We start from the raw sequence: 19,674 nt of genomic DNA, 5'->3' as shown, positions 1-19,674 counted from the left end.
CTTGATGTGTGTGCAGCTCATTGTGGTTTGCACTGGGTGAGAAGCTGTTGGTAGCTGGGACGACAAAGTGCTCAGGCATCTGTAGGAAGTGGGACCATGGAGGGAGGGAGGTTGGCATCCCGCAAGTGCTCTTTAAATTTTTAAATATTTTAAAAACTTGTTTTGTTTATCATTAAACTTATAAACATTCTCAGGAGGTTATCCAGTTTTAATTTCAAGCCTAGTACATTAATACTTTATAATAACATAGTAGTGATTTATGCATTATTCACAAACTGTGAGTTGGGACAATTCCCAAATCAAGACAGTAAAATCTTCATAAGTACTGCTTCACACTTAACCCACTACTATGTGTTCCTATAAAATAGTTAAATAGTTTGAATAATTCCTAAATCAACATAATTCCCACCAAGGTCAACAATAGCCAAAGAATTAAATGAAACAAAAAATAATAATTAAGGCCCAAATTATGAAATAATTATTAAATTATTAAAATGTTTGTGAACAGATAAGTCATGCTCTACTGCAGTATATCCTATCTTCAAATTAGGATAAACACTATTTATATTTAAAGTTAGCACTGTTCAAGAGAAGAAAAAATCAGATTAGCAGCTGAATACATTTTGATATACTGTCATTAGATATAATAGTTCATTCATTCATCCAACAAATAATAATAGAGTACTTACCATACCATGGAATGCTGGAGCCTGCTCAGGCTGGCTCGTGTAAACCACTGGTTAAATTTTCAGGAAACTTGCGAGCTGGCTGTTAAAGCCAGCCGTTATTAAAAATTAATGTATATACACTTACAATTAAATAAGTAAAAGTAAAGGTGTTCTAGTTTGCTAACGCTGCCAGGATGCAAAACACCAGAGATGGATTGGCTTTTATAAAGGGGGTTTATTTGGTTACACAGTTACAGTCTTAAGGCCATAAAGTGTCCAAGGTAACACATCAACAATCAGGTACCTTCACTGGAGGATGGCCAGTGGTGTCCGGAAAACCTCTGTTAGCTGGGAAGGCACGTGGCTGGAGTCTGCTCCAATATTCTGGTTTCAAAATGGCTTTCTCCCAGGATGTTCCTCTCTAGGCTGCAGTTCCTCAAAAATGTCACTCTTAGTTGCTCTTGGGGTATTTGTCCTCTCTTAGCTTCTCCAAAGCAAAAGTCTGCTTTCAATGGCCATCTTCAAACTGTCTATCATCTACAGCTACTCTCTCATCTTCTATGCATTCTTCAAAGTGTCCCTCTTGGCTGTAGCTCCTCTTCAAAATGTCACTCTCAGCTGTACTGAGTTCCTTCTGTTTGTCAGCTCATTTATATGGCTCCAGTGATTTAATTTAGACCCACCCTGAATGGGTGGGGTAACACCTCCATGGAAATTATCCAATCAGAGTCATCACCCACAGTTGGTGGGGCGCATCTCCACAGAAACGTTCAAAGAATTACAATCTAATCAACAGTGATATGTCTGCCCACACAAGATTACATCAAAGATAATGGTGTTTCGGGGGACATAATACATTCAAACCAGCACATTCCACCCCCTGGACCCCAAAATGACACAATCTTTCCATATACAAAATACATTTATCCCATCACAATATCACAAAAACTTAAAATCATTTCAGTAGCAATAGATAAGTACAAGATCCCATTAAATCAGTTACAAGTGTGGTCTGTCCAAAAGCGAAATTCCCCTCTGACTGTGGACCTGTAAATTTAGAACAAGTTATGTGCTTCCAATATACAAAAGAGGGACATTCATAGGATAAACATTCCCATTGCCGTAAGGAGAAACTGTAAGGAAAACAGGGTTAACAGGACCAAAACAGTTCCTAAAACCCGCAGCACAAACTCCATTAGATTTCAAAGTCTGAGAGTCATTAACAGAATGAGGTTGCATCCTTGGGGCTTGAGGGAGCGAGAGTCTAACCCATCCTAAGGGCCTTTGCGGCAGCCTTTTCTTCTCCAAATGCTGGGGTGAGTTCTCCAACATATCCACACACTGGGGAGACCACCTTCTTGGCCCCACCCTCCTCAAATATCAGGGCAGCACCCAGATTCTGTTCCATCTCTGCGTCACATGCTCAACCCCTTCAGAACAGTGGGGTGGCAGCCAGGCTCTCCCCAGTTCCCTGGGAATGTGCTCCACCCTCTTTGGGGCCTGGGGTGGCAAAACTCTTCTGGAGCATAGTGGAGAAAGGCCCACCCTTGACCTCCAGGGCAAACTCACCCTTTCCATGCATGTGGGCTGCTCCGCTCTCCCAGCCTGAGACCTGTTGACTCCAGACCTCAACCTCCATGGCTCTGTCTTTGAAGAAATTTTTCCTTCAATTTGTTCCTTGTCTGTCCCTTGCAGTCCAGACCGGCAGCGGCTACGTCTATAAAGATCTCGCAAAAATTCTGTTGGCTTCACATGAAGCACGCGGGTCAAAGCTGTTGGACAATAGGACTTTCCACAAATCCTTTCTGCTTAACTCCTCCAATCTTGGCTTGTATTGAAATGGAGGCTGGGTTCCATATTTGGTTGCATCCTTACGTTGGGCTGTAGCTTCTGCAGTTTCACTCCCTGGAAGCCCAGAGTTTTTCAGGGCATCAGTTTCTGGTTTCTTTGAAACCAAGAGTTCATTTCTCAGCTTATCTCTGTCCTCTCACATTTTACTATAAGCTGCAAGTAAAAGCCAGACTACTTCTATATTTTGCTTGGAGATCTCCTCAGCTAAGTATTCCAGGTCGTCACTTTCAAATTCTGCCTTCCATCCAACAACAGGACTCAATTTTGCCAAATTCTCTGCCACTTTAAAACAAGGATCGCCTTTCTTCAAGTTTGCAACAACACATTCATCATTTCTGCTCAAGACCTCATCAGAAGTATCTTTAGAGTCCATATTTCCAAAACAGTCTCTTCAAAGCAGTTTAGGCCTTTTCTATCAAGCTCCTCACAATTCTTCCAGAATCTTCCCCTCATCCATTTAAAAAGCCATTCCAACATGTTTGGTATTTGCAAACTCAGCAGCACCAACACCCTGCTTCTCTGGTATCAAAATCTGTTCTAATTTGCTAATGCTGCTGGAATGCAAAACACCAGAAATGGATTGGCTTTTATAAAAGGGGGTTGATTTGGTTACAAAGTTACAGTCTTAAGGCCATAAAGTGTCCAAGGTAACACATCAGCAATTGAGTACCTTCACTGGAGGATGGCCAGTGGTGTCCGGAAAACCTCTGTTAGCTGGGAAGGCACGTGGCTGGCATTGCTCCAAGTTCTGGTTTCAAAATGGCTTTCTCCCAGGACGTTCCTCTCTAGACTGCAGTTCCTCAAAAATGTCACTCTCAGTTGCAAAAGGTAATGCTCCAACTCGTCACACCCAGTTATCTCACTTTGGGGTCACCTGTGTTCTCGAGTCACCTGTCGTACGTCAGGTGGTAGGTGGCCGAGCCTCTTTTCCCACCCCCACTCAGCAAAGGCGTTAGTTTGACATTGGCCATAACAAGAGTTGTCAGCCAGAGAAGTCAGCAGATGCCTCACGTGGGGCTGTTTCTCCCCTTTCCAAGTCTGTTGTTAATATTTCCCCGCCCTGCATGGGTCAGGTGACCCTGAACCTCACCTCTAGGGCCGAGGTGGGTGGAGCTCCTGATGGGAAAGGATGTGGCCAGGGCTTCTGTGGTTGGAGGGTAACAGCCCCCAGGATGCCCATGTCCCCACCTAGGACGGGTGACCGTGTCACCTCCCGTGGCAACAGGGACTGTGCGGACGTGACTCCGTTGGGGGCCTTGGGATGGTGGGATTATCCTTCATCCTGGGTCATGTGGGCAGGCCCGGCGTCAGAGTCAGAGAGGGAGAGAGGTTTGCAGGTGCTGAGCTGCCGGCCCTGACAGAGGAGGCAGGCACACGGCCTCCAGGATTCAGAAAAGCCAAGTTAACAGTCTCCCCTGGAGCCCCCAGAACGAGCACGATACGTGACCCCTCGATTTTAGGACCTCTGACCCCCAGAACTCTAGGGTGCTGAGTGCGCTGCTTGGGGGCACCACATTTGTGGCGACTTGTTTTGGCAGCTGGAGGAATCGCCTGCCGCCTGCAGCCCGGCGGAGCCAGAGCAGGTTAGATGGATCCGAGAAACACCGCTGGGCACAGAGCAGGAGGCGAGGGGAGTTGGGGAATGAGGCTGGGGTGAACAGGGACCAGACCACAGGGGACGTCGAGGATGTGCGGCTTCACCCTAAGAGCAGGAGGGGCTTGAGGAGTCTAAGGAGGAAAACCCGAGGCCAGAGCTGGGCTTGGAAAGGCCGCTCTGGCTGTGTCTGGATCGAGGCGATGAGTCGGAACAGGTCAAGGCTGGCGCAGGGGCTGGAAGGGACGCGACGGGAGCACAGGTGCGGGAGAGCGGCAGGTTAGCGGTAAACCAGCGGCACCTGGATTAGATGCCGCAGGGAAGGGGAGGGGCCAAGCATGATTGAAACATTAACTTAACACCTGGTGCTCATACACGGCCAGTATTACCCCATTTCCTCAAAGAGGAAATAATAAAAGAAGCAGGCTGCTGTGAGGGGAGGGTGCGGTTAATCTTGTGTCTTAATGCTTAATCTTCTGAACTTAGACCTGTGTTTTTTTATCCTATTGCAAATTTAGACACAAGACTCAACTAGAATTTATACATGAAAACTGAACTAGCTGCATTAAATTGATAGCATGGGAATGTGTAAACCACAAAAGGGAAATGTCTTCCAGCACTGGTGCACTCACATTTTCCTAGAGAACGTGTTACTAGATCTTGTGCCCCAGCCACCCCTGGAGCTCCGTGCTCTTTCATGGTCTGAGTTTGCATGCGTGGGACCCTTTTCCTTTCCCCAGTGGTTCCGTCCTTCAGCTCAGAACCCGACAAGCGGGCCCGAAACCAGCTTGCAGCCTCCGAGTGTCCCGGAGCAGGCAGCTGTGCTCAAGAAATTAGAAAATAATTGAGATACAGAGAAAGACGGAATGGTGGCTTGACTTGGAATGCCCATGTCTTCCACTTAAATGTTCCATATTATTTATTTAAACATTTCCATTTCAACCAGTATCACTGATTTGACAAGGTAAGTATCGCTAAAATAAATCCTGCGGAATTGCAGTAGGCTTCTGACAGTTGCCCAGTGCTGTCCTTTCCTGTCCTGGTGACGGCTCTATGTTTGGTGGCAATCTAGTTCCCTCCCCTTTCTTTCCAACCAAGTGAAGTCACGATTCCGGTTTATTAAAGGCAGAGCCTTGGTTAGCTGTTGGGGACAGAGGCTTTGATTCATGTGGCTAAGTAGCCCTGCCCGACTCCAACCCATCTTCACGTCCAGCCAGAGTGACCTTCCAAAGGGCAGCCCGACCTTGACTGGACCCTGAGAACCCACCAGGATGAGATGTCATCTTTCCTCCCCCCAAGAGGGGGAGGGGGTGGGATCCCATCGCTCTTTCCAGTGGTCTCCATGGCCACAGATCTCTGTGTGGCAACTGATCTCCTGGATCCCATCACCCCTTGGGGGCCCTTCCTGAGGGCAGTGAGGCCCAGGGCCGCCCTCTGTCCCATTTCCACCCTTTAAAGGTAGAAGAATGTTGGAAAGGAGAATATTTGAAACTATTTGCAAAAAAAAAGTATATTTCTGTTTCCCTAGGTGGCATTATATGAGATAAATATGGGTAGGACATTTTTACAAGTTTTTGTAATCATGTGTTTAGTTTAAAATACATAACGAGCACGGCAAACCTGTGCTGTGAGGTTGGATATACTCAGCTAGAATGAAGCAAGTGAAAATTCGGCTGTGCCGATGTGAAGCCAATTTACATCTGGTGAATGGTGGTAGAGAAGGTGGGGGTGGGGGGCAGTGTCACGATCAGGCAGTGCCCATGGCAGGCTGAAGCCCTGGGCGAAGCCAGTCCCTTCTGCACAGATGTTTTTGTCCTCTTTGGGCCCCCAGCTCTGGGAGGTTCCCCTTTTCTACGCTGAGCCTCCGTCCAGGCTCCCTTGGGGACGCTGCCCTCCGGCCGGTGACTAGGCCCAGCTCCCGGGGACTGAGCCTTCTGGCGCAGCTGCAGCGGGGGCGCCTCGGGTGGGGGCGGCCAGCCCTCCTGGGGCCACCACCCGGGACCTGCCCTCTGGCTGCAGGTCCCTGGGGTCTCCCGGCCTGCTCTGGGGTACGGGGCCCAGGCCCGGCGGGGACAGCCCCGAGACCACCCTGGAAGCCGCCGCCCTGGAAGCCCCAGTTCTATTCCTAAGGCGCGGTGTCCCCGAAACACGTCCCGGTTCCAGGGCTGCCGGGACAGGGGTGCCGCCCGCTGAGCGCCGCAAGGAGCGTCCTCCCGGTTCTGGGGGCAGGAGGTCCACGGCCTCCCTCCGAGGGCCCGCGGAGAGGCACCTGCCTGCCTCTTCCGGCTCCGGGTGTGCCCCACTGGCCTCGGGGTGGGTGGGGGGACTCTGCAGACCTTGTGGGGGAGGGGTTAGGGCCCTGGGGTCTTCAGGGGGACTTGGCAGGCCTGGGAGGGCCTCGGGGGTCCTTGGGAGGCCTCAGGGATCCTTAGGGATCCTCCGGGAGTCCTCGGCGGGCTCTGCTTGCAGCTTTGTCACTCCCCTCTGTCCTCTGTCTTTTCCTGCGTCTCCCTGCTGTGTGTCTGTCCCTGTGCCCACATTTCCCTCTTTACGAGGATCCCGTCGTCACCCAGGACCCACCTCACTGGGGCCTCTCCCACCTGGACCTGCCCTGCCCCGGCCCCACGTGCCACCCGCTGCACCCTGGGATTCCCGTGGGCACGAACCGGGGGCACATGGGGCTCCCGGGACGCTGCTGCTTTCATGCTTTTGGACGCTCTCCCTGTAAGCTGCGGGGCCCGTGGTCCACAGACAGGACGGGGCTGAGCTTCACCGCGTGAGGGTCAGGCCACCCCGTGTTCACTCTCTCAGCCGAGCCTGCCGTCTGCTGTGTTCCTTCCCTTTGGCACTTTCCTTGCTGCCTCCTCTTCCTCCTTGCTGAGCGCACGGCCTCTGTCGCCTGTCGGAGTGATGCCTGGCCGGGTTGCCCTGCACTGGCTTTGGACATTTAATATTACGGAAAAGTGGGAGGAAAAGCCTTTCCCTGCTTTGCTTTGTTTTGGTTTCTGCCTGGATGCTTGTGATGCTTTCTTTATCCTTACAATACAAAAATGTCACTGGGATAGGTGCAGATGCTTTTCTTTTGTTACTGCCTTTCGTTTGTGCTCTTTTCTTTTATATGTTATTTGGAGACTCCGGTCTTCGTCAGCCTGGGAACTGTCTACAAAACATTCTACTGTGCTCCTACTTTGCCATGATTTATGTCGCTCTGTCTTCACCCTCTGTTTGTCCTGTTGTCATGTCAGAGCTGCCCTTCACCCTCCCTCTTGCTGCCTCCCTCCTTGTGGAACCGGCGAGCGCAGCCCTGACAATGGGGGTCCCGCCCTAAGTGGAGGCCCCACAGCCTGCGCCTGCCCTTCCCCAGGCCCCAGGCAGGGAGATGTGGGCCCAGGCATTTGTTTCCTATCAGGATATGCACACACACACACACACACACACACACACACACACACACACATTTCTGCACCCCGCAGCCACTGCACACACAGCCCATGCCCCTTCACACACTCACACACACACACACACACATTTCTGCACCCCGCAGCCACTGCACACACAGCCCATGTCCCTTCACACACTCACACACACACACACACACACACACACACACACTTCTGCACCCTGCAGCCACTGCACACACAGCCCATGCCCCTTCACACACTCACTCACACACACACACACACACACACAGCCCTCCCCACGCATGCACAGCCCCCCTCCCAGGTTTCTGCCCCCTCTGCCTCGGGGCCAGCCTGGCGGCACCCGTAGCCTCTCAGGCTGCTGACCCACGGGCTCTGGGCCCTTCTCTCCTTCTCGACTGCGGACGAGCCTGGTCTCTGCCAGAGGCACCTCAGTGGATGGATACAAGGGGGGCTGTGGCTTCAGGCCCCGTCCCTCCCCGGAGCCCCGTGACCAGTTCCTTTGCTGCCAGGGCCCCTTCCTACCCACTTCTCTTACTCACTTGTTGGAGGCAGGAAGAAGTTAAATGGAAGAGAAGGAGAGGGAGGAGGGAGAGGGAAGGAGGAGGATGAGAGAGAGAAGGGAGGTGCGCTGATGAAGGAGGCACATGGACTGACAAGTGGTCCACTTGGGCCCCCTGGTTGGCAGTTTGACCAGCATCACGCTCACTTTCCTCATTTCCATCGGCTTTGTCATGAGTCTCTGCTCTCTGAGCTCAGGAACCTTCCCTAGGAATTCACCAATCCACAGATGCAATGCCAAGACCCTTCTTTATTGGGGTAAATTTTGATAACATGGGATCCTTTTCAAATCAGACTCTTAGGAAGCAGAGTTCCCACCTAGTCCAGAGGAGGATGGGGGGCAGGGGGAGGATGGGGGAGGCAGAGGGGCCCAGACACAGCACCCGTGGCTGGGTGCTCCCCTGCCTCAGGAAGACACCCTCTGGCCCAGTCCAGCAGCCCCTCAGGGCCCTGTGTGGCCCATCACCCTCTCAGCTGGGAGCTGGCACCCTCCTTGGTTCCCTGGTAGCCAGGTCACTGCCACGGCATGGTTTGGGGTCCCATCCTACAGATTTGTAGACCCAGCTTGGGTTTTCCAAGGCCATTGATGCTGCATAGGTGTGGTCTGCCAGGAGCCGGGATGCCCCGTCCCCGTCCTGGCCTGTTTGCAAGGAGCTCTGCCCAGATCTCCCCCGGAAAGGAGAGCAGAGTTTCCCACGTGCACCTGCTGCCTTTGTCTGCCGTGTTACCCTTCTCCCGTGTCGACCCCATTATTGCTAAGTTTAGTTCATTAGACAAGTAGAGGGAGGGAGCTTCTTGTTCTAGTGCAGTGTGGCTGATCCTAGAAATAGCCTGCTGGTAGCAGCAAGTAAGATCCTCATAGATAGCTGACGAGTATCTACAACTATACTCGGTGCTGGGTTGTTTAAATAAAGGAACGTAAGTGTTATCAGCCCCATCCCAAGCATCACCAGTTTCTTCAACCTAATACCCTAATCTACTCTTAATGCCCTAAATCTACTCCTAGGGCGTTCGGTGACTGGTTTTGCCTATGATACCTTTACATTAACTCTTTAAGTGCTGTGCCTTGTTTTTATTTCCTCTGCTGAATAAAACGTCCGTTCTGAGGTCTGTGCGCTGTGTGTGTCAGAGAAGACAAACGATGAGATGTTGCGTGTCTGTCCCTGGAGTTTCCGAGGGGTGGCCGTGGGCAGGCGGCGCCCGGGGCTCCGGGCCAGGCTCGTCCCGCCAGCTCCTCCTCGTCCCCTGGCCAGAGACGCGGCCGACCCTGCGTGTGCTTTGTCCCCAGGGAGGACGAGCACGCCCTCATCCAGCAGTACTGCCAGACGCTCGGGGCCGAGTCCCCGGCCAGCCAGCCCCAGAGCCCCGCGCAGATCCTGAAGTCGGTGGAGAGGGAGGAGCGCGGAGAGCTGGAGCGGGTCATCGCCGAGCTGGAGGAGGAGCAGAGGTGCTGGCCCTGTCCCCGCGCCGCGTCCTCGCGGGGTGTCTCCCGTGTGGACCCACATGCCCCCCCACTCTGTGTGAGGGGTGCTCGGAGCCTGAGCAGGGGCCCCGGGGTTTGTCCCACTTGCTCGCCCACCAGGACCCGTGTTCGTGCCGGGAGGGATGAGTCCCAAGAGACAGTGGGGGCCCAGAGACACACTTGGGGGGAGACCCGGGCACCGCGTGAGTCTGTGTCTCCCTTTGGGTATCAGGAGTCTGCAGGTGGAGTACGAGCAGCTGAAGGAGCAGCACCTGCGACGGGGACTCCCCGTTGGCTCTCCCCCGGACTCTGTCGTGTCCCCCCACCACACGTCCGAGGACTCGGAGCTGATCGCGGAAGCAAAGCTGCTCCGTCAGCACAAAGGGCGGCTGGAGGCCAGGATGCAGATTCTGGAAGATCACAATAAGCAGCTGGAGTCGCAGCTCCACCGCCTGAGGCAGCTGCTGGAGCAGGTGGGTGCACGGTGACAGGCCACTTCCCGTCCCACCCTCCCCCAGGTGTGCAGCGTGCCGTTACCCTCCCAGGTGTGCGGTGTGCCACCATCCCCCCAGGTGTGCAGTGTGCCATCCCCCCCAGGTGTGCAGCATGCCATCCTCCCCCCAGGTGTGCAGTGTGCCATCCTCCCCCCAGGTGTGCAGTGTGCCATCCCCCCCAGGTGTGCAGCGTGCCACCATCCCCTAGGTGTACAGCATGCCATTCCCCCCAGGTGTGCAGCATGCCATTACCCTCCCAGGTGTGTAGTGTGCCACCCTCCCCCAGGTATACAGTGTGCCACCATCCCCCCCCAGGTGTGCAGTGTGCCATCCTCCCCCCAGGTGTGCAGCATGCCACCATCCCCCTCCCCCAGGTGAGCAGTGGACTCCTGGCCTCTTGCGCAGCCTCCCAGGGCTGGAGGCTGCCAGGACAGAGGACCGACAGCCACACCTATGGGTGATGCAGATGGGCTTAGAAACCCCTTTGAACATGACCGCTTACCTAAATGGCACAAAATGTATCTGTCCAGCTTATTACGGATAAGTACATTTTAAGATTAGGCTTCGCCATCCTTCTTTAACACTCCAATCTATCTTACCTGAGTAGTCCAAGGATAAAGCTCCTCTAGCACATACCGGCTAAATCACATACAGGAAACACCTGTGATCTCTATTCTGAAGCCTCTTCAAGTGAGTTAGCACAAGGTGTGGAACTCTGTTTTTGAGAGACCAAGCAGTGGATGATTGACTTGAGGTGGCTCTCGCTAGTGCCTGCGCTGGGCCATGCTTGTGGCAGTTGTTCTCAAACTCTCATGATAATATGTAAAATGTACATTGTGATGCTTAAATACGTGAGGTTAACACAAAGTGATGCCTGCCCTGACAGAGGGAGGCCCTCTCATATTCTATTCTTTCTCTTCTTTCTCCCCTCTCTCCCTCTTTCCTTCCTTTCTTCTCCCTGGTGCATCTACTGCATCACGTACACTGTAGCCCACAGATGACCTGTCCGAGTGCACCCACACCTTTCTCTGAAACTCTTTAGGGTTTGCACACTCACCTGTGTCACACCGTAGAGTTTGCAACACATGTTTCTCTGTCACCTCTTAGAATTTCCACCATATGTTTCTCTGTGACCCCTTAGAGTTTGCCCTCTCACCTTTCTCTGACACCCCTTTATAATTTGCACCACACCTTTCTCTCTCACCCCTTAGAATTTGCACTCATACCTTTCTCTATCGTTATTGGGGAAGGGTGCTTCAGGACCTCCAAACACTGCACCATGAGAAAACCGCAATTCTCCAGTTGTAGCCTGAGAGCTGGTTTTCTAGAAGTTCTTGGCGTGTGTGACCTCAGGGCCAGACACGTGCATTGGGAAACATCGTCATTTGTCTCATGGACTTGAAGTTTCCTAATAGTGCCTGTGTGAGGACTCAATTTTCTTTAGAAGTAGCTTATTTAGAATATGAAGTATCAGTGTCGACAACCCCAGTGCATCGTTAGGCTCACTGAGGAAGAATATTCTGGAAGCCGTTACTCGGCTGCCCCTCTCTCCATCCCATTGGCCAGTTGCCCAGTGGCTCCTGTGCCTTTGGAATTGCACAGCGACGCTTATAAAGACAGTTGATCTCTAAAGGTTCTGGATATCCCAGACAGCACTTTTGTGTCTTCTTGATGATTTAGCATGGATGCCAGAAGCAGATGGCATCCATCCTAATTGATGGACAGTCAAATTAGAGACCCCTTTGAACCCAAATCCTAATTTAACCATCTGTCCATCAGTGTATTGTCACCATTTTGAAGGTTTGTGCAGAGCACAGTAAAGATTTGTGCATTTGCAGAGTGAGCCTTTAGGATTTGTGCATTTAGGAAGAGTTTACTAGGTATCAAGCTCTATTTTAACTGCTTCAGAAATTAATTCATGTCACAAAAGGCTTCGTCCCCATTTTATAGATAAGGAAGCCGACACACGGAAGGTCTGGAATTTGCCCAGAATTACTCAGCTCCTGAGTGACAGAGCTGGAATCCCAACCCAAGCAGCCTGAGTCCAAAATCATGCTATTAACCACTTTCCAGTGTTGCCCTTGAATACGGGCTGTGATGTTGGGATTGGGTGAGCCTCCTGTATTAGAAGCAGTGCTAATTTCTTAAAGGTGAATGGCATGTTCCTAACTTCACTTGGTTGGCAGAGAAATAACGAGAGAAAACTCAGGGAGGAAGCGGCCTCTACAAACGACCAGACGGGAGGGGGTCCCCTGGGTGCGCCCCCCAAGTGCTGGGCGTCCAGCCACTGGCGGGAGATGCGTTTGAAATATCTGAAGGCAGAGAACGCCCCGAGACTCCGCCGGGCAGCGTGGACGAGGGAGCGGAGAGGAGCTGCTTTTCCGAATCGTTCCTTGATCAGTTTCTCCCCTTTCTCCCCCGAATGTGATTCCAGCCCGAGGCCGAGTCCCGAACCAACGGCGTGTCGCCCTGGGCCTCCCCCCAGCACCTCGCGCCGGGCTGCCCGCTGGACCCCGCCCTGCGCCCCCACTGCCACCCGCCAGGTGGGTATCCGGCGCAGCGCCAGCCCACCCGGGCTCCTCGGGGCCGCCTCCTGCCCCTTCCGAGTCTCACAGCACGCCCGGCGCCGTCCAGCCCGTGCCCGCTGTTCACTGGCCTTCTGGATGCTCTTGTCTTAGTGATTGATTTTCTGTCTCTAAAGCTTCACATTTGGCCTCTTCAGAATGTGGGACTCTGCCTGACTTTATGGTCTCTGCGCACACACTGCTCCACGTTCTCACCCCTCAGCCCCCACGGTGCCGTCCCCTCCGGGCCTGGTGGCCCAGGACCTCCAGCCTCTGTGCGCTGGGGGGCTCGGGGGAGGGAAACGGTCAGAAGCGGCATTTCGTGACTGATGAGACTCCAGTTCTGAAATTCTACTGAGGACCACTTTCTTTCACCAGATTAATTTGTTTGTAGGATATTTTTATGTACAGCAATCAGAGGAAGAACTCAAATATTATTTCAATCATTTTTAAAATAAGAGAATTATTTTAATTGTTCATTATCGGGAAAAAAACTCGATTAAAATTTTTCTTCTATTTCTACTTTAGTGGCAGGTTCAACTAGCCTAGGCTGAGGACAACAAAAAGAAAGAGAAAGGGGGGCGTGCGGGCGATGGGGGAGAGGAGGGAGGGAGGGAGGGTAGAAAGAAGGAATTGGTAAAATATTTCTCTCATACGAAAAATTATTTGAAATGCAAAATAATAGCTTTCCGGCTGGTACATCGAAATAATGTGACTCAGTTTTCACTCCTGTATTTTCCCCTGATATGTGGATCCCTCCTGCACAAATGCCAGCACGTTTTAATTGCGTGAGTGCTGTCGACAAGTTAATTTTTCCCCCGCATGTGGAGGGTGGTGGCGTGACCGCTGCAGGGGTCCCCTGGAGGCTGGCCCTGACCCCGGCCTCTCCCCTTCCCCCGGCAGCAGCCGAGGACCTGCTGCCCCCGACTCCGGACGGCGCGGGCATGGCGGGGGTGATGGAGCACCCAGAGGGCACCTTCCCCGCGGGCGGCCGTGAGTACCGGGCCCCGGGCGCCGGCCCCGGCCCTCTCTTTCTCTTTGCTGCGCTTTGTCCTCTTGGATAAGATAACAAAAGCCGACCTCAGAAGCAGGGTGGGCATTGTTTGAAAATAAGTCGAACGTTACACGTGTTGGCCTGGTCCCGTCCACTGGGACGCAGTGACGACGCGGCCCCAGGAGACAGTGAGGGCACAGAGATCAGTAGAGTGTCCCCCTCGGGGCGGCTGCGCTGGGGACGGGTACTCGTTCCAGGAGCTCTCGGGCTCACCGCGCGGCAGGAGACGCCTCTGTTCTGGTGTAACTCCCTCTCTTTCCACATCGTTCTCTGATGTCATCAGATTCAAGTGCAGAAGGGATGATTTTCAGATTGCCTCTTTTCTCCCCCTGCTGATTGCCTTTCTCATAGAATAAAAATAGTCATTGTTTAACGGCCAACAATTCAGGGCATCACAGGTTATGACCCTGTGTATTTTCCTTATGAACAAGCAAGAGCCAAAAGATACCCAAACAAAACAGCGCATACCCAGGGGGAATTGACATGATTCTTATTTATTAGTTTTTACCCCGATCCTCTTGTCTCTAGCATCTTCCCACCTTGCAGTTTCTGCTGAGTTTCCACTAAAACATTTCTGCTCGTTGAAACAGGAGCAGTTTACTTTTATGTGCGTACATACCAGGAAATGCTGCAATGAAATTTTAAGTACTCTTTTAAAGAATATAGATATATTATTGATAATTGTAGGGTGATTTTCTCTTAAATTGATTTTAAATTTAGGCAGCCACTGAACGAAGATTTTAGTAGCTGCATTTACTCATATACGTCTTAGCTTGCTGAGCGGCTGTCACAGATACGGCACGTGGGTTGGCTTAAACACTGTAATTTATTGGCTCTCAGCTTTGAGGCAGAGAAGTCCCTAATTCAGATGTCGGCAAGGCGGGTGTCCTCCCTGGAGACGGTGGTGTTCGGAGCCGCTGCCGGCCGGCCTCGGGCTCCTTGGCTTTCCTGTGACTTGCCACTGTCCTCTCCCTTCTCCTCTGGGTGTCCGTGGGGCGTCTCCTCACGAGCCCTCCAGGAAGCGGGGCCAAGGACACCCTCGTTCCGGCCGCGCCATAACTAAAAATAGCATCTTCCCAAGGGCCTGTTTGCAGTGGTCGGACTAAAACATCTGGTTGGGCACAGAACTCATCCTACCACTGTGTATGCACAGCTCTCATCCCACTGTTTTCTATCCTCTCCTCAGAAAATACCATTCTATGTGAGGAAACAGTGTTATCAGGAGATAGACAATTATTTCCATTCAAAACTATTTTCCATTTTATACTTCTGTACAGTTTACAAAATGCCATCATTAGCAAGAAGGGAAAGCAAATAAATTCTTTTCTGAATTTTCTGTAATATTGGCCTTAGGAATCTGTTATAATATCTACAAGCTCATTAATATGTTTATTTTTATATTTGCAAATGTGCCATCTCCCAGGTTTGTGTTTGCCATCCTGCTAGTCTGCTTCTCAAAGCTGGTTGAATCTTATTTACTATCAATCCCCATCCTCACCCCCCCACAAAGAGAGAGTGCATGCACACGTGCGCACACTTGCACATACAATCCACACCTGTGCGCACACATGTGTGCACACATTCACACAGCTTCCTGCCATCACTGGTAGCCTGGTTCTCCCCCAAATCCTGGGGCACCCCCTTTCCCTGCAGGCCTCATTTCACACCTTTTCTTCCTTTCTCCCAGAGCTCTGGGCAGCCAGGTCACTGGGGCCTTTTTTGTTTCCTTCTCAGCATAGAAAGGCAGATGATTAGGATGTTTGTGTGTGACCAGAACAGAGGTTACATTATTGGGGGGAAGTGCCAGGTGGTAGTTTTGGGGTGCACAGGGAAGGGAGGTAGGGGTTAGTTCCTGGCCTTGGCGGGGTCGGCTCCGCTCTGCCCGCACCCAGGGAGGAACGGGGCCACACTGGGGCCGCACTGCCCGCTCTGACCTCCAGACTGGACCCTGCAGGGCCACGTTACTCGCCCTTGTGCCCCGAAGGCTGCCTGGGGTCGGCAAGTCCAGGGCACGTCACCCCAGGCCCCTTCCCTCCCCGGCGCCCTGGTCAGGCTCGTCCTGATCAGCAGACCGGGCGGGACTCGCTCTCCTCGGACGCCTGGGCCTGGTCCGTGGGGTAATTTAAATGGGGTGTTTGAAATTCTTGTGCACAACCAAGTGCTAGCCCAGCATGTTTCTGTGAACTTTGACAAAGCCAGCTTGTGTTTTGCCTATTTGGTGGAATTTTGGCATCTTAAAGCACATGAGATTATGAGGCTCCAAGCAGGGAGAGGTTGCCTTTGTGAAGCAGGTTGCCAGACAGCAAACCCGGTCCTTCTTGGCTTCCACCCCCCACGGGGCTCTCATCCCCGGCGGTGCATTCACCGAGCTCCCTGCCCTCAGCGGCGCCCGCAAAGCTGCAGCCAGCGCCTCGTGCCTCCTGCCACTGATGGCTTCTGTTTTCTCTTTCAGCGAATCTCCCCAGCAGGCCGCAGGTAAGAGCCAACGGGAGGTGAGATATGGTGAAACTTTTATTTTTGATAGTTGTATATTTATTTTAATATGTCTGTTAGGAACAATAAATTAGCCCCTCAAAGAAAGAAAAGAGTGACTGGGTGCGGTGGCTCGGGGTGGCTGAGCGTGACCGAGCGCCGGCAGTCAAGTGCCCTGGGTTCTGGGGGTTCCAGGGGTTCCGGGGCTGCTCTGCTCTCTGTGCCCCGGGGGAGCCGCCACAGCCAGCTCTTCCCGATGCCCCAGTGGCCGTGCGCTGGGCTGTGCTTCTGGGAGCTTGTAGGGACCCCGCAAGTACCCTGCAGAGTCGCCCTGGGGTAGCGTGGCCAGCCTCGGTTCTCCCAGATCCCTGAACATGATTAAAACTGCTGCACAAGGGCGGCCTTGGTACCGAGCTGAGGGCCTCCTTGCTCGGGGACCCCCCCTTGTGGGGCTAGGCAGGGGGCCTCTGGGGAGCAGGCTGCCTCCTGGGCGCCCCGTTTTGGGCTGGGGAACCTCCTGAGCAAGAGGCCCCCGGGCCCGGGGCTGAGGACTTGGCTGGCAGCACCCACAGCTCCTCTTCAGCCCGAGGGGGAAGGACATGCAGAAGGCGGCCGGGCCGCTGGTGGGAGCACGGGGCAGGGCGGAGGGGCCTACAGCGGGCAGAGCCGGGGGCCCGGGGCTCGGGGAGAGGCGGGGGCTTCTGGGCAGCAGCGGAAGGAGTGGTGGCCTCGGCCTCAGCCCCCAGGGCCAGGCGGCGGTGACCGGGGAAGGAGGGAGCGGGTCCGATGGTGGCCGCTGCGTCAGGCTGGGGAAGTGGGGGTGTGCGGGGCCCGAGGGGCAGAACAAGGGCCGGGGGCTCAGTGGACAGCGGTGGCGGAAACAAGCTGCAGAGGTAGAGGCGACATTGGGGGGTGGGACCCTGGAACGGAAGGGTGCAGGTTGCAGTTCTGGGTGATGGTCCTTATTGGGGGCTGGGGGTCCGGGTCCTTGGTGGAGGGGGTTCCAGGACCGAGAGACCAGCGTGCGCGAGAATCTCCATTTGGGGACGGAAGTTGCTCAGAGCCTGAAGGCCTTCGCGTGGCTGGCAGTGGGGGGCGGAGAGCCACGTCCTCCTCACGAGTGCGGGAGTGGGGTCGGTGGGTGCCGGCCTCCAGGAGGGGAGGTAGAGTCTGAGGACGTGAGGCTCAAAGCGGGTGTCCTACCTAGGGAGGAGAGAGAGAGAATGTTCCGGAAGTCATGCAGAGGCCTAGTTTTGGAGGGAGTGCACGCATTTTCTTGGCGCGCCGACAGGTCTCTGCGGTGTGGCAGCCAGCGTCGCCCTGACGGTGTGTCCACTCCCACAGGCGATGTGACGAGCTCCGGGCCACCAGCCTGCCCTGGCTCCCGGGCTGCCCTTCCCAGCAGACGCCGACCCCCAGCTCCATCTCGTCAGATGCCGCCTGGCTCCCGAGGCGCCGTGGCGAGCAAGGACTGTGATCCGCTGATGGGGGGAGAACTGACGACCCAAAGAGAAGAGGATGTTTCGTTTTATAATGACCACGTGTTATTGTTTCCTTCCTCCCTCCTATGCAACCGTAAATGGGGGAGCAGGGTGGGGTTTGGGGTGGTGAGAGTTTGTCGCTGATTTGTATGATGCGTCCAGCGTTGGGAAAGTGGGTGGGGCTTTCTAAAACGATACCTCCTTTTTAATAACCACAAAAAAAAAATCACTTACAAATTAGAAGAAAGTGTTACATTTTCACATTCCTTCTGCTTGTTCATATTTAACTTGCACAATAACTTCATTTATTTCTTTGACTCTTTACCGTTATGTTTTTATTATTTATAATTCATCAGCTATTTGACCAAATAGATTTCCTGTATTTGTTTTCGTGATTTGGCCCAACTAATAAGTTCCCGTATTCCAGTCCAGTATGGTAGATGGACAGATGGAGGGATGGAGAGATGGGAGATGGTGGATCCAGCTCTGCCTCTTGCTTCCTGTTTAGCTTCACTGACATCAGCTGCTGGCTTCTTTAGTGACTGTTTGGGTAAATACCCTTGGCCTAGGTGGCTTTTCTATTCAGATTTTTTTCAGAATTTTATTTCCCATCTCTCTATAAGTGACTTGATTTCTGTATATGTCTCATGAACCAATCTCTATGTCCAAGGAGACTTAATGCAGAATTACAGTCTCAAAGATCATTTGCCAAAGGTGGCTCCATCAGGCATATTTTCGTTTTGACACAAACCTCATGCCACCTTCAGGTCCTGGATTCCGTCGTTCAGAGGGCAGCAGAGCCTCACAGGACTGGGGTTTCAGGACACACCGTCATCTTCAGGTCCCCGTGGACTGGTTTCTTATTGTCGTTCATGTATTTTGAAGTCCTCTATAATACTTGAAGCCCCCAGCTGTTTTCTTGATGAAAGCAGAAGTCCACCAGTCCCACACTGAATGCACATCACATCCCACCTCTGTGAGGGAACGAGCAGACGCTTTATGGCCCTGTATCGGTCCATCCGTTCATGGGGAAGGGGGTTCCCCAAAGCCACTGTCACCGTCTCTGAAAGAAGGAAGTCGAGGGTGAGACGGCGGCACCTGCCGGTACCTTGAGGGCAGTAAATCAGGTATTTGGTTCAACTTCTGATTTAGTATATACTCAATTCAGTTTAAACATGTTATTTAATTACCAAATGTAGAGAAACCAAAAAAAAAAAAAAGTCACAATCATGTGTTTTGATTTCAGCATATGTGCTTTTAAAACATCAGGACTTACTTTGAGTTCTCTTCAACTGGGCTTTGGCCAAAAGGAGGCTTGAAGTTACAAATTGCTATTCTTTTAGAATAGGTTGGGTGGGTTGGGGACTAGGGTGCCTATTTGCAGCATAGATATTTTGAGCAGAAGAAAGTTGTTTTATATAAGAGGGAGGCCGTGGCCACCTTTCTACCTCAGACCCACCCGCCCGCGCTGGAGACGGCATTAGCAGCGTTTCATGCGGCTGCGGATGGCAAGTGTAGAGCTTTGCCCAGGCCGTTTCATACCCAGGAGCAGCACCTATTTAAAGAAAAAAACTTCCCCGAACTCTGTAGATTTGGTGTTCTTGTTCTTATTTTAAAAAGTTGTATGTCAATTTTTTCTGCCTGTGTTTGTACGCAAAATATCCTCTCTTCTGCTGTTATGGAAAAGCTAAGTAAAACACTACATTATAACCTTCTAAGTAACAATAAATGAAACAATATATGCTACAGTAACAACAAGGGGAAATGAATATGTAGTTCTTAGACCATCGTCTAATCTGGTCCCATGCTGTATTTTTCATCCAGAATAAAAGTAATTTTAACACAAGATGACTTTGTTTCCCTCAGCCGTGTTCACTGACGGAACGTAAGCTCTGAATGGACATTTATCAAAATAAAATTATAGAGAGCCTCTATCTTGATACACCTGCATATTTTCCTGCAATTTCTCTCATACACACCCAACAGCCCTTCTCTTGCCTTCTGCCTCACTTTCTCTCCTCTTCTCTCTTCCTTCTCACGCGTATGTATAATCA

At 52.3% G+C, this 19,674-nt stretch overlaps 1 protein-coding gene across 11 annotated transcripts in view; it reads left to right on the top strand.

The window, feature by feature from the left end:
- The window catches only part of UTRN (utrophin), a 473,101-nt gene extending 453,633 nt beyond the window's left edge, over positions 1-19,468 (top strand). For 10 of the 11 annotated variants that reach the window (XM_037844841.1, XM_037844842.1, XM_037844838.1 and 7 more), the window contains 6 exons: positions 9,382-9,540; positions 9,788-10,028; positions 12,484-12,592; positions 13,517-13,606; positions 16,120-16,142; positions 17,484-19,468. In XM_037844841.1, coding sequence (XP_037700769.1) covers positions 9,382-9,540; positions 9,788-10,028; positions 12,484-12,592; positions 13,517-13,606; positions 16,120-16,142; positions 17,484-17,492 — 631 coding nt within the window. In that variant the 3' untranslated portion in view covers positions 17,493-19,468. The remainder of the gene's footprint in view (positions 1-9,381; positions 9,541-9,787; positions 10,029-12,483; positions 12,593-13,516; positions 13,607-16,119; positions 16,143-17,483) is intronic. The other variant, XM_037844837.1, reaches the window with a different exon arrangement.
- The last annotated feature ends 206 nt before the right edge of the window (positions 19,469-19,674 follow it).

Source organism: Choloepus didactylus, chromosome 7 (genome assembly GCF_015220235.1).
Source record: "Choloepus didactylus isolate mChoDid1 chromosome 7, mChoDid1.pri, whole genome shotgun sequence".
NCBI lineage: Eukaryota > Metazoa > Chordata > Mammalia > Pilosa > Megalonychidae > Choloepus > Choloepus didactylus.
The sequence above is the reverse complement of the archived record's forward strand: the minus strand, read 5'-3'. Positions and strand labels throughout refer to the sequence as shown.